This window comes from Rhipicephalus microplus, unplaced genomic scaffold (genome assembly GCF_043290135.1).
Source record: "Rhipicephalus microplus isolate Deutch F79 unplaced genomic scaffold, USDA_Rmic scaffold_65, whole genome shotgun sequence".
Taxonomy (NCBI): domain Eukaryota; kingdom Metazoa; phylum Arthropoda; class Arachnida; order Ixodida; family Ixodidae; genus Rhipicephalus; species Rhipicephalus microplus.
Genome location: NW_027464638.1, coordinates 1059174 through 1084296, shown reverse-complemented (window position 1 = coordinate 1084296; position 25123 = coordinate 1059174). Strand labels below are relative to the sequence as shown.

At 41.4% G+C, this 25123-nt stretch overlaps 1 protein-coding gene and 1 long non-coding RNA gene across 3 annotated transcripts; both read right to left on the bottom strand.

The window, feature by feature from the left end:
- Nucleotides 1-3873: 3873 nt before the first annotated feature.
- Nucleotides 3874-6464, bottom strand: LOC119170405 (uncharacterized). Its single transcript, XM_037421551.2, has 2 exons — nt 6048-6464; nt 3874-5901 (listed from the first exon to the last, which is right to left on the bottom strand). The coding sequence occupies exons 1-2, from the start codon at nt 6198-6200 to the stop codon at nt 4159-4161; spliced, it is 1896 nt and encodes a 631-aa protein (XP_037277448.2). The 5' UTR covers nt 6201-6464; the 3' UTR covers nt 3874-4158.
- Nucleotides 6465-10050: 3586 nt separating this feature from the next.
- On the bottom strand, nt 10051-24996 carry LOC142790034 (uncharacterized). 2 transcript variants are annotated; one of them, XR_012889365.1, is made up of 3 exons: nt 24223-24996; nt 11532-11624; nt 10051-10212 (listed from the first exon to the last, which is right to left on the bottom strand). It is a non-coding gene; the product is annotated as an uncharacterized LOC142790034 (long non-coding RNA). The 2 variants fall into 2 exon arrangements; XR_012889364.1 differs by lacking the exon at nt 24223-24996 and having other exon boundaries at nt 11532-13077.
- Nucleotides 24997-25123: the final 127 nt, after the last annotated feature.

Below are 25123 nucleotides of genomic sequence, written 5' to 3'. Positions count from 1 at the left end.
TATTCACAAATCGCGTTCCAAAGGCCTTTATTTTATGCTCGTTGTCATTGCTTGTAGATTTGGTGGCAAACACTTCGGGCTGGTAGGTGTTAATTCTGTGCTTCGGGCGAATGACGTTAACTACTCGATAAGCACGGCGACATCACAGGAATTAAGAAAAGCGGCAGCGACCTGCGTATGAATCACTTTCTAACAACAGAAAGCGACCACGACCCCACGGGCAGAGGCGGTTCTCGCCATTTCAAACAGATTACAGTCCAATCCAACACCAACACCGGAGAAAAAAACATCACGACTAGAATACGATGAACCAGCCACAGACTGTGTGTCACAAGCTAGTGAGGAACTCTACCTGAACCACAGAATAAAGAACGCCCAAATCGCCTGAAAAGTGTTTTTTAACACACCGATTCTAACGCCATCTATTCATACACTTTAAGCCAAGTCAAGCCGGTTTTAAGCGGCTATTGGGTGAACCGAACCGTTTTGCCTCGAAATGGTTCGTGCCACCGGGGGAACCGAAACACTTCCCACGCATCGACGACGCCCTTGATTCACTGCAAGGCGCCGAATACTTTTCAAGCCTTGATTTGCGTTCGGGATATTGGCAAATTCCCATGCACGATAACGACAAAGAAAAAACGGCATTTGCAACCCCCGATGGCCTATACGAATTTAACGTGATGCCTTTCGGGCTCTGCAATGCGCCCGCGACGTTTGAACGCATGATCGACACCGTCCTGCGTGGTCTGAAATGGAAGACGTGTCTCTGCTACCTTGATGACATTATCATCTTTTCATCAACGTTTTCTCAGCACCTGAGCCGCTTGGATGACGTCTTAACATGCCTCGCCGGTGCGGGTCTGCAGCTCAACACTAAGAAGTGCCGTTTCGCCACCAAATCCATCAAGGTTCTCGGTCATGTCGTCAGCAAGGACGGTATTCGCCCTGACCCCGAAAAGATCGCTGCCGTCCTTCGATTTCCATGCCCCACAAGACTTAAGGATTTGCGAAGTTTTCTTGGCCTCGCATCATATTTTCGTCGCTTCATACAAAATTTCGCTTCAATAGCTGCGCCACTTCACAAACTACTTGCATCTAATGCACCCTTTGTGTGGTCCGAGGAATGCCAGTCGGCGTTTCACCTATTGAAGAAAGCTTTGACGTCAGAACCTGTACTCTGCCATTTTGATGACACCGCCCCAACACTCCTGCATACCGACGCCAGCGGCTGCGGTATAGGTGCTGTTCTCCTCCAACGCGATAACTCTGGACGGGAAAGGGTCATCGCATATGCTAGCCGAGTGCTAACTTCTACCGAAAAAAACTATACCATCACTGAGCAGGAGTGCCTCGCTGTGGTTTGGTCCATACAAAAGTTCCGTCCTTATCTGTGCGGCCGTCAATTCACCATCGTAACGGACCACCACGCCTTATGCTGGCTTTCGACAATGAAGAACTTATTGTCCGGACGCTTGGGTCGTTGGATTTTACGCCTACAGGAGTATCAGTTTGAGATTATTTATAAATCGGGCAAAAAACATCAAGACGCCGACGCTCTTTCTCGTTGCCCACTACCTACAGCGTCGTTCGACACTCCAGCTGCCACCTCCAACGACACCAGTGCGGACGTGACTCCCACTTCTGTTGCCTTGCTCGCCTCACTGTACCAACCGCCAATCGACGATGAACAACCCTTCAGTTCTCACCAGCAGGCTGACCCGTATTGTCGGCGCATTATAGACCACCTTTCAGGAGCTACGCGTCCACCCAATGCACGCCTTCGTCGACAACTCGAGCACTTCAAGTTTCAGGACGGTGTGCTGTATCGTCACATATATCATCCTGACGGCACACGCTGGGTACCTGTTCTGCCACGCGCTCTTCAACATCATGTACTTAACGCCTTTCATGACGATTTGACTGCTGGCCACCTAGGCTTTCACAAAACCTACGACCGCATTCGAAGCCGCTTTTATTGGCCTGGGATTTCTACCAGCGTAGCAAAGTACGTGGGTTCCTGCTCTCCATGCCAACTTCGCAAACTTCCGACATCTCCCCCAGCTGGTCAGTTACAGCCAATGACGTGCCCTACAACACCTTTCGAGGTCGTCGGTGTCGATCTTTATGGACCCCTTCCTGTTACTGGTGCTGGAAATAGATGGATAGTCACCGCCGTAGACCATATGACACGCTACGCCGAGACAACTTCAGTAGCTACTGGTTCAGCATCGGAAGTTGCTGACTTCGTCCTTCAGGCCATAATACTACGTCATGGTGCACCTCGTGTACTTCTGAGTGACCGTGGAAAGGTGTTCTTATCACAGCTTTTAGGTGAAGTTCTTCGCGTTTCTGGTACCACACACAAGATGGCGTCTAGCTACCATCCTCAAACAAATGGTTTGACCGAGAGATTTCATCGAACCCTTGCCGACATGATAGCCGTATACATTCAACCGGATTACAGAAACTGGGATAAACTTCTACCGTTCCTCACTTTCGCCTACAACACCGCTGTTCAGCGCACAACAGGCTACTCACCGTTTTATCTCGTTTACGGACGTTCACCTACTTTCTTTATCGATGTTTCCTTCTTCACCAGCAATGGCCCTACATCACCATCTTCTTGCGAAGAATATATTTCTCGCCTTGCCCAGTGCCGCCAGCGCGCTCGTATGAACACGGAAGCTACGCAACAAGCAAGGAAGGCCGTCTACGACGCCTCTCATAGTGTGGTATCATTCCGACCGGGTGACGAGGTGCTGCTATTGACACCAATTCGCACACCTGGTCTCTGCGACAAGTTCCAGCCTCGATTCATCGGCCCATATGTTGTTTTAGAGCAGACTTCACCTGTCAACTATCGTGTGACGCCTCTTGTCGTGCCAACTGACCGTCGTTACCGCAGCACCGAAATTGTACACGTTTCCCGCATGAAGCTTTTCACACGACGTTCCTCGTCACCTTGACTACCCGCCCGCAGCGGCCAGGCTGGCCGCTTCCACGGGGGGGGGGGGGGGGGGAATCAGTGTAGGCATCTATTATGCGCTTCATCCTCATCTGAACAGCAGTCAATCATCATCATATGTTCTGGCTGACAATCATCATCTGCTTGGCACGAGCGCTTCTTTGTCGGGTCCGTTGCGCTTGTTCGTTCCCGAGTTCACGGCCAATAAACCTCGCTACAACCGAGTCGTCATAATATATATGATATGACGCTATAATGACTAGACGACATGGCCTGGCTCCTTCGTCATGTGTTTATTCTATTGCGATTCTTCCTTTTCTACTTCTACCATCAGTTACTGCCTTCCTACGTAACAGGATTCCCCCTCCCCCCGAAAGAGTACACGAGCTACAAGCTATAAAGCATGAACAAGTGGAATCTCATAATAAGAAATAAATTACAAAAAATGCAGTAGTTCCGTGTCACATGAGAGTTGCATAAACATGCGCCAACATTACACAAGAGAGGGCGGCAGTCCGGTGATATCTAGTGGAACTCTGGCGGGCTAGCAACACCACCTAGATTTTTTAAGGCCCCTCCACGGCTCCATGACGTCACCGCACTACGACGGCTCTGGAGGTTCGGCTTGCGCGTGCGCACAGCTTTCCGACGCAGTTCCGCGTGCGCCTGAAGGCTTTCGAAGCTGAGGAAGGGCCAGTGACGTTTTTTTTTTTTCAGTCGGCTCCAATAAACGTTTTACTCGGTCGCAGAATCGTGGTTTAATTGCACAGAGTTTAAAGGAGTGTTTCTTCTGGTTTCCTTGATCGTATAACGAGTAACATTCAGGCATATCATTACTGATTTTGTATCGATGCGCAGGTGTACGAAAACACGTTCGTAATAATTTTTAAGGACCACGCACGCGATTTTGACAAGTCATGTTTTATTTTAGGAAAAAGAAACAGCCAGCAAAAGGTTATCAAACTGCTACAACAATAACTCATATGAAATACGTGAAGGCTGCCACAAATTTCTCAGTACACACAAGAAAAGATGCAGAATATGAAAATACAATACGTGAAGGCTGCCACAAATTTCTCAGTACACACAAGAAAAGATGCAGAATATGAAAATACAATGAAAAATCAGTTTCTAAACTCTCGCATAAAAAAAGAACAACAGTCACAAGCCAACACCCACAAGCAGAGTAGTCACTTCTTCAATGTCTTCAATTTTCGCTCTTTATCTCTTGCGGCCTTTTCAACAACCAACTGATCATTTTTTCGTTTGCACAGGTTATTCAAAAGCGTGTTTGCTGCTGCACTTAGGACATAATGCATTACCAACTGGGGACTGTGCCCATTTTCACACACATCAAAGTCAACATTGTTGTTTATCGCATCATGAGTGAGTGCCAAGAGAGCCTCCTTTTGATTCGGTAACGCATGAAATTGCTGTGCATGCTGTTCGCTCCTCAGTTTGTCAAGAACTATTTCCGCAGTAACAACGGCATTTATTATGGCAGGCTGCGGAAACTTGAGACCACCACGTGTCATGGACTTGATCAACTCTCCGCCTTCAACTTCAATGTCGTCATCCAGCATTAAACTTTCTTTGCAAGCCATGCACAAAAGCTTCTTGAATGCAGCATGGGCGCAGTAGCCAGCAACGTACACACTCTGAAGTTTGCACGGTGCCCCAAAAAGTGACATTGTTTTGCGGTTGATTGAGTTATTGTCAGTTATTACAGCAATGATACGCAACCCAACATTTTCCAACTGAGTAATGATACTACGCAGAAGAGTGTGCAGCTCCTCCGCATTGATGCGCTCTACTGGCAGTATGTGCACAACATTCTTCTGACTTGAAAGTAGGCTTTGCATCATAAAAACATGCGCTGTTTTTGCTGCATTAGGGCTATTGCTAGCCGCACCAACAATCGTTCCTCCCTTATAGTCAAAATAAGGCTGCAGGTGAATTTCATCCATCATGAGAACAACAATTTTTTCGTGCTCTTTCATAGTAGTGACCAGCTTCTTTGCATACGAAAGAAAAGAAGCGCCTTGCTGCTCAGCTTCTGGGCTTACATTGTATGAATTACACACACGACGTATAGTGGATGGATGGGGCAGCCTAACATTACCGGTACTGCGCAAGAATCTATAGGCATGCGGAGAAATTGTAAATAAAATGCTCGAAAGTACCAGGAACTCTGGAGAATACCGAGATTGCTTGCTATGCCTGACGAGAAGAAGAGAAACTTGCTCTTTCAAAAAACGGATGGCATTGAGTCGTTCAACATCTGCCAGTTCACAGTTTGAGGCATCTTCAAGCAGAGAAAATGCCAACTTGAGCAAACCCTCAATTTTGTCTTCATGCTTACAGGAAAGTTCTCCATGTAAGGACTCTACAGAATCTAGCAGGCGTGTCAAACAACGAATGTCGTTCACTTTGTGAGGGATGGCACCAATGCCATCAATCGTAGTAAGCTGCACATCTTGGCAATGAACTTTCACTGTGAGATCCTCTAAGACCGTTATTGACAGCAAAACACGAGGGGCGTCTTCAAGAGCAAGATTCAGAAAATGAATGCACGCAGGTCTAGAAATAACACTCCAAAAGTTCGAAAGCTTCATTTGAGGAAGGCATTCCAGTAGAGCCTGGAAGGTGTCAAACTTGTGCTTTGTTTCCTCCTCCTCATGTGTCTCAAGTGAATTGGCGATGGCTTCTCGTAAAGAGGCTGCTTCAAGGCGCATCCTTTTCTCAGCGGGCGCCTCTCGCGACGTAGCGGCGGGCGCGGAAAGGTACGCTGGACAGTTCGGGAATACACTGGGAACGGCGTCGGAGCTGAGTCGAGCGATCTTCAGTTTTGCCTCGACGACTTTGCCGGTTTTTGAGTCCACATACTTAGAGGAAGTCAGAATGTCTGACTCTCTAAAGTGCCGCTCGCAGACCTGTAAAACCAAACCCAAATAATGTTAGCGTTATTAAGACAGTTAATTTCATGAGCGAAACAGCAAATTCATAACTTAAAACTAGCATAGTTCAATACGTCACCACAAAAACGTCGCGCAATAAATATCACGCGTTTTAGACTTACCACTGAGCGCTTTCCGGGTTCAAAGTCGGCACGCGGAATGGCTTTCAACCACCTCCTCCTTCTGTCGGCATCAGCTGGGAAAGTGAAGACTCGCACAGTCTTTTCTCCGTCGTAATTCCCGCGGCAGCCGGGAACACAACAGTGCCCAGGCATTTTCACAAATCACTCAGTAACTGTCACACAGGCACACATCACTTTCTCGGACGTTGTCCAGTAGTTCCCTTCAAGTAATCACGGCCGTCAACAAAGCTTCAGCAAATGGCAAGGAAAGAACGGAGAAACAGCACGTAATGCATATGAAACGCACGTGCCACGGTGCAAACAAAGCACTCAAATGAAAAGAAAAACACGACGATGGTGATGTTTACAGCAATAGTGATGCCCTTTCTGAAATGCTTCTTTCGAAAGATTACAAAAAAACTACTCAATTTAACTTTTAAAAATTACACAGTTTAAAAAAAAATAAAACAAAATACTTCTCACTTTTTTTTATATTTTTTTATTTTCTAAAAGAGTTAAATTAAGTATTTTTCATTTTGTCTACGAAACCATGGCTCACAGTAATCAGCATGAACGGCGGCTGGCTGCCGCTCGAGGGAAGTGTTTCGGTTCCCCCGGTGGCACGAACCATTTCGAGGCAAAACGGTTCGGTTCACCCAATAGCCGCTTAAAACCGGCTTGACTTGGCTTAAAGTGTATGAATAGATGGCGTTAGAATCGGTGTGTTAAAAAACACTTTTCAGGCGATTTGGGCGTTCTTTATTCTGTGGTTCAGGTAGAGTTCCTCACTAGCTTGTGACACACAGTCTGTGGCTGGTTCATCGTATTCTAGTCGTGATGTTTTTTTCTCCGGTGTTGGTGTTGGATTGGACTGTAATCTGTTTGAAATGGCGAGAACCGCCTCTGCCCGTGGGGTCGTGGTCGCTTTCTGTTGTTAGAAAGTGATTCATACGCAGGTCGCTGCCGCTTTTCTTAATTCCTGTGATGTCGCCGTGCTTATCGAGTAGTTAACGTCATTCGCCCGAAGCACAGAATTAACACCTACCAGCCCGAAGTGTTTGCCACCAAATCTACAAGCAATGACAACGAGCATAAAATAAAGGCCTTTGGAACGCGATTTGTGAATATTGGTCTGATGCATGTACTACGCGGATGTATGGTAGGTGCATGCGTGTTGCTTGAGGACCGATCAAACAGCTGGTGTCACTTGGGAGGAAGTATATACTGTGCCAACGCTTTCATTGAAGCTTGTTCTTGCTTAAGTGCGTGAGATAGATACGGAATGCACAAGTTGGAATTAGAGAACGTTCTTGTCCGAGTGGCTTTATTAAGCAGTCGCAGATGATGGCAATCTGTTTGCTTAGCAGTGTGTGTTTAGATTGGGGTAACCAACAGTGAAGGTAGTTGTGTGTGGGTGAGGAAATTAGTTTTCTTTGTTGCGGTGCCTTCCAAACAAATCCGTTATTTCTTCTCTTCATTGCGTCGGTCTCTTGATGTGGCACTAAATTTTGCTATGTGCTCTTCGTGACACTTCCTCTCGCTCTAGAATGCTCTAGTAAAAGTTGACGCTAAAGTTCAGCTGAAGTGTTTAAAGTTCCTTGCAGCTAACCACAGCAATATTTCTTTGTCTATGTGATCAGACGGACACTCGTTACTTGGCATGCCTTTTATAACGCAAAACGTTTCTTCTTTTTTTTTTCATTTACTGAACAGTCCGGAAAAAATCGGGGACATTTGTCCCGACTGGGACAGCGCGGGCAAAGTCTTGGACAGTCCAGCGGAATTCGGGACGGCTGGTAACACTAGTTTAGGCAAGTGTATAACAATGAAAAAAATGTAATAAAATAGAAATTTCATTGCTGGGAGCATTGCCGAGCTTCAATTGCTAACCCGTAAAGGTCTTTTTAAAAGTTAACATTGCCGCAATACACCAGTGTCATGGGGTGAAGTGCTTGCAGTGTATTGCAGTAAAGCATACATTATGCGCGCGTGTGTGTGTGTGTGAAATGGAAGCGTAGCACTGCTATTAGGCCTAATGCGATGCGCCGTGCTTTGTCTCATTACTGGTCATGCGACATACGGCATCAGCACCAACTTCAACCTTTGTAAAGAGTCCATATGTTCCCCCCATAATTATCTTTTTTAATTGTGGCAAGTGATTCACACTGCAGTAAACTTCTAGTATATCGCATGAATAATTTAAAATTGTTGCATGACCCCTAATAAAGAAGTGAAAGATACCTGTGACAGACTCCTTGGTACTCCAGATTTTGTGCCATCAGATATGTGTTCTAAAATGAAAATGATCATTATTAATGAAATATATACTCAGGCTAGGTATTGGAGACGATTGTGCATGTTTTGCAAATTTCCTTTTAAAAGCTCATGCTTCACTTTATCGGGCTTTCTTTAGTTATTAAGAAAAATAGCTCCCCAAGAATGGTCTAAAATTAAACACACAGTTTGTCATGGGGCAAGTTGAGCTTAGCAAGAAAATGATTTATGAAAACTATTCTGTCGCATAACTAAGAGCAAGCTGGTTTCAGGAAACATGTTGACCTGAGATGATGGCACGTTTCCACGCATCTTACAAAGGCTGCTTGTTGTTATAATGTGGCTGTAATTGGACAAATGTCTGTCATCAGGTGTGGAGATACATCGCAACTCTGATGATCAAATTTTTAAAGAATAGGTTTTCAGGGGATGCTAAAAACTTTTTTTGAAGGGGTGAGCATTAGAGAGCATTACTTTATTAAAGTCTCCAATTTCATTAGGTTAGCACTGAGGCTTGCAGGTATGTTAAATGCGCATGGTCACTTGAGTAACACTCAGAGGTCAATAATTATAGGGTGAGCAGCAAGGTATGTATGAAACAGGATTATGCAAATTGCAGAAATAGACCATGAAGTTGTCGAGAAGACTTTGTTAACAGTACATTTACAGGCTTCATGCAGAATTTGCTTTCCAGCAGGGTGCATTTACTTTCGCTGATGCTTTCGATGGCATTATTGCAGTTCTTAAGCACTGGTTTTACGGACTGCACGTGATGATCTTGTTTTTTCAAGGTTCATGTACTGATTAAAAAGTATAGGATCAAGAAACTTACATGCTGTCTTAAGGCATAATCAGGCTCACCATAGAGGTAAGTGGTGACATTTCAGTGAGTTGTATGTGGGAGGTCTGTGTACATACCATCATAGTAATCTTGCAATGCTGTAGCTTTATTTGTGTAACGAGTGAAGCTTCTTTTCCTGTTAAAAATTTCTGCCAAGCAAACAAGTTCCAACAGTAGGATTTGCCCTTGGGTAAAGCAGGTGGTAAGAGTGAGCTTATTCAGAAGCCCTTCAAGAGTACCCACTAAAGGAATTAGTACCTATAGGGCAAAAATTCCAGTGCACCAAGAAGGGCAAGGGAGGACGGTGCAGGTTAACATTTCAGGAGGGCATCTTCTGAACATCATCCTTCTCTAGCCACAAGCTTGTATGGCCAATGTTTAGCAGACTCCTACTAACATAAACTAGGTATAAATGTTGCTTCTCTATTGCAAGATGACACACCATATACCTTTTGAGAGTCTCCTCACCACAAGCTCTTACATTAGCCTAAAAATATTTTTTTTCTACGGTGCCCTTTTTTTTGTCCTAAACAGTTGTCTGAAGCAACAATATGCACATTGTGACAGTCTAGCTGGTGACCACAGAGATGGCTCCCGCCATCACGATGTATACTCCACTCAAAATGTAAGACACTGCAAAATCATAGTCCGGTGTGCGTGTATACGACCTTGAACATGCAAGCAGTGACCACTTCTCTTGTGTTTTCTGCATTGGCGCATGCTTGTTGCACACCTGTTCAAGATTGTGACAGTGAAATTAGTTCTGGCAATGCTGTCTCAGAGGTAAGACTGTGTATGCCCTTAGGAACCCCATGGTGGAGCGAGCAGAGATTCATATCAAATGTAGTAATAAACTGGCAACACCATGGTTATACAAGCACACTTGCATTAATTTATTACATTTTTATTGAGGCAGACATCACACAGCTAAGCCTAGTTGTGATCTCTTTTCATTATTGTCTACATAGTTTTCCCGTTGGTCACAGCACAGGAAGAAAAATTTCTCTGTGGGAGCACCATGTTTTAAGCTTGCATGACTCCAATGAAGCACTGTGCGAACAAATATATTGAAAATATCAATACTTCGGGTCCTATAAATGGTGAACTGGTTGTCACATTCAGCCGGTGATCCTGCAGGAGCTTTAGCATATACTCTAAGGTCATTTTGCATCAACAATGCCACATACAATAGCTTAACAATGGTTGTTAATGGGCAAGATGATGCATAGCTTCAGGGAGCTAATTAAGCTAAGGGGAAAAATAATAGACGCCTAAGTACCACTGGAAAAATGAAAAAGCACAGAGAAAGAGCATCGGTCACAGCTGAACTACAGAAAATATTTACACTGCACCACACATTCGCATCGTCTAGAATTTTCCCTAATAATGTTATACCAACCTGCCTAGCAGCAAGTACTTCTAAGGTAATAAAGTGCAGAATGACACTTGCATAAGACAGGGAACAGGACGCGAGTTAACTGCCATCTATCTTTGTTTGTGGCTTTGGTAGAAAATATATAAGGAAACAGACACATGTGAAGAGTGACAGTGTGCAATGTCACAGTCATCAAAAACATCACTTAACATTGCCTGCCCGAGAAATTTTCCTGGTTTTCAAAGTTTCAACAAATGTGTCACAATTAAATACACCACTTCTTTTCCAGCTTGAACTGCTTCCAACAGTTCACATCTATCAGGACTGCTGCCTGTAATCTTTGTCTGGTATTTAATCTGAACTGACATGCCCTAATACTTACACACAATCAGCCATATTTGTCTATCTACCCTTAACAGCCTGTAAGTTCACGTGTAACAACACACGCTCCACCCTTCCAGTGGTCATAGTCCATACGGGTCATTATATCATTCAGTTAGCTGCCTAACTATACTTTCATTCATTCACTTCATATTTCTTGAAAATAGAGATATGTGAACCCTACAACTGCTTTGCAAAAAACAAATGAAGTACCACACTTGCTATGATGGCTTAATTAAAAAAAATTATTTCACGATGATGGCCCAGAAGCTTTCTCTAAAAAACGTGTAAAGCCCATATGGAGAAGTATGCGTCGCAGGGAAATTCTGTAACTGCCAAATTCGAAGAGTGTGCAAAATATTCTACGATTTCACATACCAAGTTGAATATTGTTCTATTTGATTCAGTCGCCATTATTTGTAGAACTAAACATTTTTTACTAATTTAATAAAATTTAAAATGTTAAGTGCACTGAAATAAAGCGAAAATGTGTAAAAGTATCATAAGTTTCATCCCTGGCAGGTGATACGCATTAAACATGACAGCTTATCTAGTGCAGCTGGCTGCTTCGCTCTAGGAAAGTAATTTTGCTACCTATACAATTGTCACTTACCCTTGCTTAACACTTCTGTAGATTTTAAGGGCTTGATGTTTTCGCCAGATACTTGATTCCTACTTTTAAGATTTCTAGGAGTCCTTATCATAGCTGCAAAGGGAGATACAGCCAGTATTTGATGTACTTGTTTTTATATTGCAATGGAAATAATACATCAACTGGGAAATAGCAATTAAACATTTTGTGTTAAATTTTATTTCAAATTCGTTTTGCTGCGCAACTTGTGTACCAAACAGTGGCTGACAACCATTGGGTGTATTTGCACCATGCTCTGCCATGACGAAGCACATGCATGAAACTTGAGAGACAAAAGCTCATGCATGCAGGTGCAATTATTATGTAGTCATCCCTTGAAACATCCTTGGTAATTTTAAATACTTGGCTGGGCAGATGTCTGTTAAATTATTCTCGAATGTCCAGGCTGGCTACAAAATGAGCAATGCTAATAATGTTCTTGGCTTGTGCCACAAATTTTTTACCACTCATTCTTTAAAAATATTTCCTAATGCTGTTGTTGTACAACCAAACAAGAATATGTACATGCTCTTTAGCATACTGTTATTCACAAACTAAATGCCAGTTCATTAAAACTCAAGATAGTTAAACATTCATATTCCATAATTACAATCAAACTGCAGGTGAGTTACCACAACAACCAATCTTTCACTGATCTCATTAAGTTTTCATTATGAATTTAGTAATTTGCATGCTTGCTTCTTTTTTTAAGAGTATGCATATTATTATACAAGACACCACAACTAACTCATTTATCAACTTCAGTATTTTATCACTTTCAATCAACCATCATATTGCAAAGTCTTGAAACAAGTCACTTTTAAGACCCACAAGTTTTCTTGTGCCCTTACAGTGCACCGAAGGCCCTGAAGTGTCAAACAGGCCAAAAGGCATTGGTAAGGCTTGTTCATAGGCATTGGACAAATCTGTTTACAAAATGTGTTAAAGGCACATGCATGCACATGTTTTGGTTTGATTGTACGTTAACATTAAGAAAGGAAGGAGTGGTGCGACATTTCTCGCACAAGCCAAGCATGTGGTTAGCATTGCTAACTTTCACTTCACTTCACTTTATTATCTTAAAGACCCCGGTGAGGGGGTATTACATAAGGGGTAGGTTAACAAATGGAGGTTACAGAGAGTGATCTTCTGACAAGCAATATGTATTTATATTTTGCGCAAACGTTGATGAACACCTTCCCTCTTCCGTTGTAATAATAACAGACCCTTTGTTATTCAAGACTGCAATTACTCAGCAATGTTTGTAACTATACGCAGTTTCCATTATATATCTTTGTCTTGTATGTGCTTGAATTCTTACTTATACATTTTTAGTTGATTTATGTTGCCTTCCTGATTTGCGCATCTGACACTTGTTTCTTTTCTTTGTCTTTTTTTCTTGTGTGTTATAAAATGTTGTACCCACCCCCTCTGTAATGCCCTACGGGCCCTGAGGGTATTCTAATAAATAAATAAATAAATAAATAAATAAATAAATAAATAAATAAATAAATAAATAAATAAATAAATAAATAAATAAATAAATAAACACGTGATGGCTACAATGTCACGGGGAAGGCCATTCCAGTCCACTGCTGTGCGAAGGAAAAATGAGGCAGCAAAAGTAGTAGTGCGAGCGCGCATGCGATTAAATAAGAATGGGTTGTGCGGTGAGATATGCGCGTTGGTGGGATAATGTAAGGTGCTTGATTGAGGGAACTGTGAAAGAACTTGTGAAACAAACAGAGGCTGGCGATGCGGTGATGCACAGAAAGATTATCAATATCAATGTCATGTTTTAGGGATGATATGCTTGTTTCATATGATTATGAAGAGTGAATGAACCTAGTGGCACGATTTTGTACAGATTCTATTTAGTTTATTAGGTATATCTGGTGCGGGCTCCAGATGGGCGCTGCATATTCTAGTTTAGGTCTGATGAGCGATTTGTAAGCCAGAAGTTTTATGTCTAGTGGTGCGTGATGCAAATGACGCTTTAGGAAACCGAGGGGTCTGTTCGCGGATGATATGATGTTGTTTATGTGAGTGTTCCAGGAAAGTTCAGATGTTAAGGTGACGCCTAGGTATTTATGACTGAACTTGTTCGATAGTGGAATTAGAGATTTGGTATGAGAATTATAAAGGATTATGCTGGCGTTGAAATAAGGCGAGTTTGCATTTAGTAGGGTTAAGCTTCATTAACTAAAGATCACACCACTGTTGCACGAGATCCAGATCCTGTTGGAGTGTAGTTTGATCAGAAATGTTAGTAACTGTGTGATAGATGACACAGTCATTGGCAAATAAACGGATATGGGAAGATACATGAACAGGAAGATCATTAATATATATTAGGAACAAGAGGGGTGCGAGTACAAATCCTTGGGGGACGCCGGATGTTACTGGGAGGGAGCTAGAACGGGTATTTTTAATGGAGACGAACTGAGAGCGGTTAGTAAGAAATTGTGTGGTCCATGCAAGAATGTTGGGGTGCAGGTTCAGCTGGGAAAGTTTTAACAGTAGGCGTTTGTGCGGTACCTTATCAAAGGCTTTTGCGAAGTCGAGAAAGGTTGAATCGGTCTGAAAGTGATGGTTGAGAGAAGAGTGTATATCACGAATAAATATAGCAAGTTGGGATTCACTGGATAATGATTTACGAAATCCGTGCTGGGAAAAATGAAAAAAATTGTTGGTGTCAAGAAAGTTCATGATGTGTAATTATATGATATGTTCCATGATTTTGCAGGGGACGCTTGTTAGAGAGATGGGTCAATAATTTAGGGGGGACTGTCTGTTACCTGATTTGTGGATTGGAATGACCTTTCCCTCCATCCAGTCGTCTGGTAAAATTCCTGTTTCGAGTGACAATGAGAACATCATCGAAAAGTACACTGCAATAATTTCCTTAGTATTTTTTAACAATTTAGAGTTAATATTGTCTACGCCAGCTGATGATGAAAGTTTTAATTTGTCAATGAGTGATGAAATGCCACTAACGGATAACACAACAGGGTCCATCGCTGGTAATGTCGTAGTAGGTGGCGTAAGAAATGGTACGTTGGCTTCTTTAGTGAACACTGATGAAAACGCGGTGTTAAAGATATTGGCACAAACAGTGTCGCTTACGTCTTCATTTTTATCGTTTGTAAGCGTGATGTCTCGTGTTAGTTGCAGGTTTATGATTTCCGAGAATTTTCTAGGATTAGATTTCAGAATTTTAGTTAAATCATTGTGATAGAATGTATGTTTCGCTTTTATAATTTCAGCATAATAAGCATCTTCCGCAGCATAGTACTTGCCCCATGCGCACGCATTACCATTAAACTTCGCAGCTCGGAAGAGGCGCTTTTTTTATTTTCAAATGTTTTCAAACTTGTGGAAAACCATGGTTTATTTTTATTGGCAGTAAAGCTCACTGTGGGGATGAATTTATTAGTCAAGTCAGTTATCTTGTCCTTAAGCATTAGCCAGCTGTCGTTGAGAGAACAGGAACCGAGATTGAGTTCGAAGTATGGTAGGAAATCTCGTAATTCACGATTAATTAATTCATAATTACCCTTATCATACAAGTGAATCGTTTTGCGGAAAATGGAGCGTATTTTTGGGGTGAAGTTAAATATGGTGTGGATGACTTTGTGATCGCTGATTTCATGTAAGTATGCAATAGATTTTAAGCTTTCGGGGCTATTTGTTAATACCAGGTCTAAAACGTTTGAGGATTCACTAGTGATGTGCGTTAGTTCGGTTACCTGTTGGAGGTTAAAGTTGAGGCAAACATCAACGAATTCTCTTGCTTCAGTATTTCCAGAGGTTGGTGAAACCTGATTGAGCCAATTAATGGAGGGAAAGTTAAAATCTCCATAAAGCAGAACACGTGCGTTAGGGTGTTTATTAGTTAGCTGGGATAAGATTTCGTTAAGTTTGCGGGGGAAGTCTGGGTCAGTTCGAGGGGGCCTATAGCATACGCCAAGTATTATTGCTTCGGGAGGGGCACGGCATATTACCCATAATGATTCTAGTTGTGAAGATGTGTTGATTAGAGAGCATGATAGTTCTTTTTTAGTGGCGATGAGTATGCCTCTGCCACGTGAATTTTTACGATCGTGACGAAAGAATATGGTATTTATCCTGCACTAACTTTATAGTTAGTGCTGGAGTTTCAGATTAATTCCAGCCTATTTTTTTAGCAATATATCTATAACATGTGGTACAAATAGTTTCTGTTAGTAATTTCACAAATGACAACACTATTATCAGCAAATCATGACGAAATTTAGATGATAGCAAGGAAGGGGCATTGGCAGTTAAAATGAGAAATAAGCTGGGCTTAGCTGAGCACAAAGTGAGTTCAATTTCATACGAAGCATTCAAAGTACTAAACTTTGTTCGGTAGTGCCAAGGTCCAGATGACTTAATTTTAAAGTAAATGTTTATGACTGACCTTGTCAAATGTGTTAGAAAATTCTAAAATAATTCAGTCTATGAATCACTCCATCAAGAGAATGGCACAATTTATGAGTAAATAAGTGGAGTCTAACTTTGAAGCGTAGTTTTAAATCTACACTGCGTAGTGTTGTATGAAATGTAGGGTGATATAGAGGTACTTAGCTGCTGAATAAGCTTTGTTAGAATATAATATTAGTAGTGGTATTACAACATATGTGCAAGTTAAAATGAGGAAAAATAATAATAAATTTTTAAATTCCAGAAGAAAAAAAGAAAATTAAAAAATTACAGCATATTCCTGGAGTGATTGATGATGAGTGGGGTGAAGCGTTCGTCCATGCATGCGTCTATGCGTTCGATCGCGTTTGAGAATGCAGATGACGCATGGGTAACACCGATGAGACGCGTTCCAAAGGAGCCGAGCGCAAGCGTCTTTAACGTGCCCCCCACTCTGCTTCGTTCATGTCCCACCAACGATCCACTACATATGCTGACTATAAAGGACACTGAGAGATCCGCTCATTCTATGCATATCCAGGCACAGCCCCCCATGCAGCCAATCTGAGAGTAGGGGTACAGCGCCATCTAGTTATCTTTACCCAACTGCAGTTTCTATGTAATTCTTAAGAAAGCGCTGTCTAATATACTGTTCGGCAAATACTGCCTTCCTTTCTTTGTTTTCACTCCTCTCGGTTATGCGTGATGCTTGTACCATATCTAAGGACACAGTGAAAGATGAGGCATCAGTACCAAAAGGACTTATTTGGTTTACATTCTTTTATGGTTTGGGGGAAGTATGAATATATATATAGCAACTTGATTTAAAAATGTATTTATTATGTGTTTGTGAGTTCCTGTAAGGTGTTAACTTAAAATGACAGAAAAAAATTACTTTTGACGTGTCGATGTTTATGTCACTATGAATTAATTGAAACAAAATCTTTAGTTTTGCTATTTTTGCCCTACCTTGTAGTGTTAATAGACCAGCTTTCGTTTGCAACTTAGTAGGAGAATTCGTTAGATTGAATTTGTTATAAATATACCTCATTGCCTTCCTGTGCACCCCCTTTTAATCCTTGCAATTAGTTACTTTGTATGTGTAAACCCCACAATACTATTATAATCATGTTAATAATATATTTATTATTATTATTATTATTATTATTATTATTATTATTATTATTATTATTATTATTATTATTATTATTATTATTATTATTATTATTATTATTATTATTATTATTATTGCATTGATAACATTGCACTTGATTTGCAGTTTACTTATTAAATCTGTATTTCACTGTTACACTGTTCAAGGCAGTATTTATAATGTCCTTATAAAGACCTACATATTTTAACTGCATTTAATGGACTCAGATATATCAGCCAGTCTTGTGGCACACCCTACAAGACAAGAATATTTTCGTCATTACAGGACATCCCGGGGATGTTTTGGATTTTTGAAGGAGGTATGTATTAGGGAATGACTGATGCACGGCTACCTGTTTCTCATGCAACCTTACCTTATCTCCAAAAGATCAGGTGATGGCAGTATGAGGCAAAGCAGTTAGACCTTTTCAGAGTAGCTTTATGCCTTTCTATAAATTGCAGTGCCATGTCCTCCTCTAGCAGAGAGGTGCTAGGCAATAGGAGGTAAGGGAGTGCCAGCCCGTTTAAACTTCGATGCAGCACACAGCAATATTTGGTTGTGCATATGTCCTGTGCTTTGCACAAACTGTTTTTAAGTTGTTTGCACTGCTTGAAATACCCTGTGCCTTTTTGAAATTAAACTTGTACTGGCATACCATGAACTGTAAATGTCAGCATTAGATGTACAAAAAAAAAAACCATCATGAAGGCAATGAGCCCTTATCACTTATTTGCCTTGCACTACAGCTATTCTGGGATGAAGAGAATGGCCATAAGGAAGGTAATAATAATAATAATAATAATAATAATAATAATAATAATAATAATAATAATAATAATAATAATAATAATAATAATAATAATAATAATAATAATAATAATAATAATAATAATAATAATAATAATAATAATTCACACCAACTGGTTTCATTAAAACAAATAATTTCAGCTGATTCCATTTCCAGGCCAGCTGGTTTCATTTTCAGTCTCGAGTGGTTCATGCTGAGACCACTGGAACATGTTGCTAATGTGTTGGCTCGTACTTAGTCCCAGCTGTATACAGCCATGGTTTCAGTTAAAGTGAACTGAAACCATGGAGTATTTTCACCTGGAAAGGAAAGAATGTAGAAAGTGATGCATCCAAAGGCAGAAAAGAAAACAAAGAGGAAAGATAAAACAGGGAACAGAGCAAGAAAAAAAAAGGCGAGCTCTCAAAGAGAAAGAGAGAAGAAAAGAGAGAAAGAAGGAGGCACACGCACACTGAACTTCTCTCGCCTTCATTTTTGAGGGCTCGTCGTTTTTTCCCTATGCGTCACTTTTTTACCGTTACCTGGCTAAATTTTCGCTCCTATACACAGATCGACTGAATTGACGGTGCACTCAGATTTAGCGTACATGCTCGTTGTCACATCCTCTCCCAAAATTCTCATGCCTGTCGTTCCAGAAAACAGCTTTGCAATGAAAATCACTATCGTGCAGCTGAGGAGCTGTATCATGCACAGATCATAATGTCAGCCTGATCGCACGAAGTAACGGTAATAACTTAGTAGTACACCATGCATAACACAAACGTTCAGTGGGCCCTTAAGTTATGTCGTCTTGACTGCAAAAGTGAAAGTTGTGCTTTCCCAGCATTTTCTTCAACTATGAGCCGTACACTACAGCTGTGTTTTGTATGAATATAAAAGAGAGTACTGCTTAAAATGTTCAGTACACTGACTATACAATTAAAAATATGGTAATCAGCATTTCTAAGAGTTACATTTTCTTGTAAAAAACTGACACATACTTATGTCAAGATTCATGCCGAAAGTACGTCTTGCCCAAGAATATTTCTGAAAAATTCAGCATATTCCACGTAGCTCCGGAATCGACATTATGCGAAGCATGCGGAGGCATGCTTAGCATGACCATGTTGTGATTTTTTTATAGCGGCACGTCATGAAATTATGCCAAATATACGTCCAAATGTTCCACACACAGACATACATTGAATAATTCCAAGTGTTTATATAACCAGTTGTTTGCACTTGTGCAATGATGTAAACATGAACTTGAGCATTAGGAACACCAGAATCAATAAGCTGGTATGAAGTGCTGGTGCTAGTGAGGATGGTAGTCCTGGACGCTGCTGCATAAATCAACTTCAGTGCATGGCACCTAGCAACAATTGACGTCAACCCGATATCACAGCTGCATTATAGGAGTACATATGTAATGTTTATAAAGCTGGATTGCCACTACTGCAACCACTATTTACGTTTCATGACCATATGAAGGTATTAAGCTATTTGAAAAGTAGGTCCGAGATCTGGCGTGGCTTTGTTGTAGAATATGCTTGAGTGCCGCGCAGAATGCTTGGGTTTGATTCCTGATGGGACCGCGACATTTATTCTTTGCATTCTACGGGTCAGCACTGCCGATGTAAGGCTTTTTAGATGCGAAGCATCTCTGACTCACGTGTTTAACGCCGTACGTACGTCCGTGCGAACGCACCACAGCGCGTTTCTCTCGCCGCAGGTATTGGAGCACTGCCAAGTAGGTCAAGTCGCAGATGCACGTTGACGTCACACCCGCAGCAGCTGCCGGCTCCTCCACCCGCTCATAACACACATCTCTCCCACTTCACCCTCTCCACCACCCGCAACGCTCGACCGCACGTCGAGTGGAAACACTTTTTTAGCTCGTTATCTGCGATGAAACTTACACGAAACCCAACCCGCCTCCCATGTCTTTGTGTTTCAAACAAACGTTTACTTGAGTAAACAATACACCGAGTTCGCTTCCAGCCGTTCTTCCAGCACCCGCGTCGACGCCCGTTTCAACTGGGTCAACGACGTGAGCACCACTGCTGCTTCGCATCCCAGCAGGGTTCTCTTCGGGGAAATGGTTCATAATTTCTCAATGCTCACGCGTCAAAATTTTCCACGTGTGTTCTCGTCATTCCTGGGTAGATGCAAAAAATTAAGTGTCAATTACTTGGGGCACATAGCCGCCCGCGGGTATGTGTCACTGTTCAGCAGGAAGCGTTTGACGACACGCGTAACATGATTGTGACCTTATTCATGTCTTCACCGGCGCGTCGTATTCGTCAAACTATGGAACTCTCCCATACTAATTTTGGTTCACGCCAAGTTAAGAAGGTGATCACGAGAGCACCCAGATGTGAGCGGCTAGACAGATAGATAGATAGATAGATAGATAGATAGATAGATAGATAGATAGATAGATAGATAGATAGATAGATAGATAGATAGATAGATAGATAGATAGATAGAAGAAATGCTTCGCCTGTAATATCTTTACTCACATTTGTAAAACAGCAACGGTAAAATTAATATGAATTACCTTTCTTAGGTTTAACCAATCACAAGAAGGCTGTTTGTGTATGACGCCTTTTTGTTGATAATCTGCATGCTGTGAAAGAGCTTTTCGTATTGCTCTTCACATGTGCGTTAATTCGTTCCATTTATGCACTTGGAACTGCATGCATGCTTTCATGACGCGAGGACGCGCGTTGCTGTTACATGCAGCGTTCAGTATTTCTTTTGTCGAGCTACACGATAGGACACGGCACAGCGCTTATAAAGCACTGCGCATTGCGCCATGTCCACTTATACTCTATGAATGAGACACTCACTCTAACTCAAACTCATGTAATATTACTCTGCTGTACTCACTCAAACTCACGACTCGATCATAGTCCAAGTGAGCCTGGCCCCATTAACGTCCAATGTGCCATGCTCGAATCAGCCAATCGCTGATACAATGGCAGTAATGGGTAATTTTTGAGCTTGTAGCGCAATTTGTCGAGTGAAAAGAAAGCAATTTTCAGGTGAACTTGAACATTTATTGAGAAATTGTGGCCTTGTGCTGCACAACAATATTTGGCTCACCTGTTCTCGGGAGTCTTGACTACCAATTGGCCGCATTTTACGACCATATTCAATAAGAGTTGCAGTGCCCCTTAAACTTTGAAGAGGTTTTGCGGCAGTGCGAATTCTCTTGGATAGGTGCTTTCACAGCATAGCACTCTATGCTTCAGTGAAATCACCTTCACAGGAGGTTATGTGCAGATCAATGTTAACTATTTGTTCATTGCAAATACTTCAAAATTTTTAATAATTTAAAATCGAGTCGAAGCGAGTTTGAATACAGTACTGTTCCTTCAAATATTCAAAGCATTTGAATATTTGCACAACCCTGCTTTTTTTAGTTAATATATTTGTATTTTTTGCTCTCTCTACACAATTGGTTTCTCCCCTTGTTTTTTTCTCTTTCTCCTCTTTCTAATGGTTCTCCCATCTTCTTTTTCACTCTCTCCTTTGCATCCTCCCTTGCCTTTCCCACCCCCTATACTATTTACTATTTAAGGCTATGATTTCTTCTGTCACCATGCATAAATAGCTGAAGAGTTATTATGCTCAGCTTTCAATTCGCTGGTTCAAATGTTGCCTCGGGTAAGCAAAAAAAAAAAAACAAGAAGTATTCTTGTTTTCTTCTGCTGCTAAGAAGTGGTTCGTTGCAGATGGGACCCGTATTCTAAAGCGGCACAGGTTCGGAGGTGCCAGTTAGCTTGCCAGTATCCATTCAAATGTTATGACTGGCAGTGCAAGGACCAAGTCTGCAATAGACGCTCATTGGCGTACCAGCCAAATGTGGTACGCGTCCAGCAGAAACGCAAAAGGTGTCTGGGTGTGCTGCAGGGAACACGCATCAGCGTCGCTGGGACAGACAGTTCGTGTTTGAGGAGAGGCGCATGCACGGATCGAGGATATGAAAAGCGCGTCGCATGTGCACTCAGGGCTCTCTCTGTGGCCTTCGTTACGGCCAGTCCTGTCTCCTGTAAAAGCGCATCTCGACGCCTTGTGTTTTTTACACCTGTAAATATGTAAATAAATCGTGTGTTTCTGTCGTCAAGAAGCCTCTCAAAGGTGTCTTCTTCCCCGGCACCTGGGTGAAAGCCTGTGCCCCTAACCTCGGTCACATCAAGGTGTGCTTCCCAAAAGTATCGCTGTGGTATGTATTGTGTGCTCACAATTGACAACAATGAAGGCATGGCTAAACTTGTTCCTGGTTTATCAACAGCCTTCTTGCAATATGTGCCTGTTTCAAATATATGAGGACTAGGTTTTCTTTTTTTTTCAAGTCCTAATTTGTTCGAGATAAAACTACAGCGAATTCGAGACGCTCATGTTTGGAAGATTTAAATAGACTTTCCAGCTGCCCCTTTGCATAGTTGCCACTGCAATTAAGGCATCTGTTTTGGCCCTGTAGCAGCTTTTTTTATGCCCCCCCCCCCCCACACACACATTAAAGACAGCCAAGTCAATTCTGTATGCCACTCACTGTCTGTAGATTGTTGTCTACACAACCTGCTTCAATATTTTTAAACTGTTTTCACACTTTGCGGCCACCAGGGTTGCCACCTTTTCTTAAACAAAGAACAGGCCCTTCAACGAGAGGAAGAGGGAGGGCCGAGGATACCTGGAAATTAATGTCCAACAATAGACACTATGTCAGGTATTTGGCATACAGTGCCATTTGAAAATAATATTGCTTTTCTTGAGTCAAATAAACCTGATATATATGCAAAAATGGCTCACTGAGCTAACCTACTAGTCTAATTGCTGGCATAAAAATATTCATGGTTAGAATAATGCTTCATTTCCATCACTTCAAAAAGAAAAATTGGGCGACCCTTAAGGTTCGCTTTCAAGAATTGAACACGATAATGATACCCTGGCGGCCCTAGTGCGTACTTCAAGCGCTTGGTGCATGAAATATTTTCGAAGTATGTGCTCACTATGTGGTCTGAAGGAAATGTGTTCAAAATGTGTGCGTTTTGGTATGGCTGGCCACCTTTTAACTATGCAGTCCTTAAGATAATCACATGTTCTGATGCCTGATTACAATGCACACTTGTATCAAGAAATATTACTGTGATATTACATATTGAATTGTGAAGACAGTATACAGGACACATGTGTTTGCAAAGCCTAACATTATTTTCACTGCATTTTCAAGCAGATGAAGTTATTTTCCTTAATTTCCAAGCAGATGTGTGGCTTTGCGGTAGAACGTCTGCTTGCCATGCAAACGGCCTGGGCTTGATCCTCCCGCAAACTGGGAAATTTTTTATTACTTATTTTATTTGCATGTTTCTTGATTTTTCCGGTTGCTCACAAGGTTCATCACTCACAATCAATGATGCCCACGAGATTTTTAAAACTATCGCGTTAAAACTGGCATAAAAGGGTAACAATGTATGACTGATTGAATAAGCTTTTACAGCTTATGCCAAATCACATTGGTGTGATGTTGAAATCCCTAGGTCCATTGTTAGACTACCAAATGTCATGGTTTTCACTTTTATGTCTGTTTAGGGGTACAGCAATTAACTGGCCAGGAAGTGTAAATAGATCTTTATTTGGAAACATGCAGAAGTAGGATAAAGTCAAGCTCCCTTTCCCTTGAGTAATTTGAGTTGTATATGTATTTTAAAATGGTGTTTGAAAATCACAGCAGCTGTGCCATTACACTGCTTCGTGGCAAAAGCTTAGTATCGTGTTCCGTAGAATTTCTGCACGTTGCCTGCTGCAGCTCAGACAATCGTTAATCTGGCTTAACATTATATAGTATATATATTGCATTCTCACTTTCAATTTTGCTTATTATGCAATTTAACTTACCCTTCGTGAATTCATCGATATTTTTCACATAATAACAGAAATTTGCATAACTTCATGCCTAAAAATAGTGTGACTCAATCTTCACTAAAATATGGCCATCAATTTATGAGAAAAAGTGGGACGCATGTGTCTCATCAACTCATGAAGCATCTTTGAATAAGTGGGGCAACACATGTCACATTGTCTCATAAGGGCACTAAGCTGTAATTCTGCTGCCAAATTTCTTGCCCAAAAAGGCCCAATGGAAGCAGTACAGAGGAACACTTCTAAAGCTGTGGGAGAAAAAGTGCAGTGAACCTTAATTTCAGATTTTCTACGCAATTCTGCGCCTCTGCCTGTGGCATTGAGTCTAGCGGCTCGGTCCCAATGTCTTCACATACACGTACCCTTTCAGCTTATGTCTGTCTTGTCGGTAGGTGGCGATAATATTGAAACTCGTCGAAAACAAGGAGAAAACAGCAGGCATAGATGAGTGCATGCATTCATATGAAAATAAAGAAAAAGGAGAATATTGCTTTTCATTCACATTTAACGAAGCTGTGTCTATGCATGTCTTGTCTTGTATCTGCAATGAATAAGGGCAAACATCTCAGTTAAGTCTGCATTTTCGCAAATAATTAAAATTGTGGTAATGAATCATGGCAAGCCACTTTGACGTGGTGTCAATGCACTGAATGCTGTAAGTGTGTTAACAAATGCTGCATCATATTCGTGAACTCTATTCAGGTGTGACATATTTGCTTTTCTCATATATCTTGCATGATTTGATGATCTTGAAAATTCGTGTTCTCTTTGGCTTCCTGGCTGTATGAAGCAGCAATTTTGCCATATTTTTCCTTTGGCATGAAATTTTAGCAACAGTGTCTTAGCCACAGCTTTTGGTCTCATTGCCTCTCCTCATAATGATAAAAAATATCAAAGAATGTGCTGTTTTGTGGCATCCATCAAACATGAAAAAACAGTTATGCATATATGCTATGTTGTTAGGCTATGCAAGGAACTGCTTCATTTTTCATTCGAGTGCACTTCCACAATGATTTTAGGCAGATATAATTTTTGCAATTTAGAAAGAAAATCTATAGTTGCATGCTAAAATTCTTTAAAAAATCTGAACAGAAGAATACCATAAATTTGAAACTTTAGCTACCTGGTACGCAATATGACACCGGCTGAAAAAAAAATTAACAAAATAAAAGATTTTAAACACAACGTATCACTGATACTATGCATTGTAAATGTGCAATATATAGTTTCTCAGTTTCCTTAATGTTTCTGGTACACCACAAC

Bases quoted from the DNA above. Each gene is read 5' to 3' on its own strand.
- LOC119170405 (XM_037421551.2), bottom strand. From the start codon at position 6,200: ATGCCTGGGCACTGTTGTGTTCCCGGCTGCCGCGGGAATTACGACGGA. The intron at 5,902-6,047 runs GTAAGTCTAAAA...TTGGTTTTACAG, and splicing joins AACCCGGAAAGCGCTCAGTG to GTCTGCGAGCGGCACTTTAG.